The 223-nt window shown below is 64.6% G+C and overlaps 1 protein-coding gene across 1 annotated transcript in view; it reads right to left on the bottom strand.

The window, feature by feature from the left end:
• Positions 1-33: 33 nt before the first annotated feature.
• QARS (glutaminyl-tRNA synthetase) overlaps positions 34-223 on the bottom strand; it is a gene marked incomplete at both ends in the record, with an annotated part of 3,901 nt that continues 3,711 nt past the window's right edge. The window contains one exon of the mRNA XM_010138901.1: positions 34-178. Coding sequence (XP_010137203.1) covers positions 34-178 — 145 coding nt within the window. The remainder of the gene's footprint in view (positions 179-223) is intronic.

The raw sequence follows: 223 nt of genomic DNA on the forward strand, positions 1-223 counted from the left end.
CGAGGGCAGGGCAGCCCAGCAGGCTCGGCTCACCTCCCTGAAGTCTGTCTCCTCAATGTAGACGGTGGGCTGGAAGGGCACTTTGTGAAAGCCCCGGCTCTCATCAGCTGGAAAGTTGGGCACGAGGACCTCAAGCGCCTGGGGAGAAGGAGGGGGTGAATGCTGGCCCTGGAGAGCCCCACTCCCAGCCCAGCCCACAGCCCACAGTCGCACCTTAGAGGCG

This window comes from Buceros rhinoceros, unplaced genomic scaffold (assembly GCF_000710305.1).
Source record: "Buceros rhinoceros silvestris isolate BGI_N320 unplaced genomic scaffold, ASM71030v1 scaffold34990, whole genome shotgun sequence".
Taxonomy (NCBI): Eukaryota; Metazoa; Chordata; class Aves; order Bucerotiformes; family Bucerotidae; genus Buceros; species Buceros rhinoceros.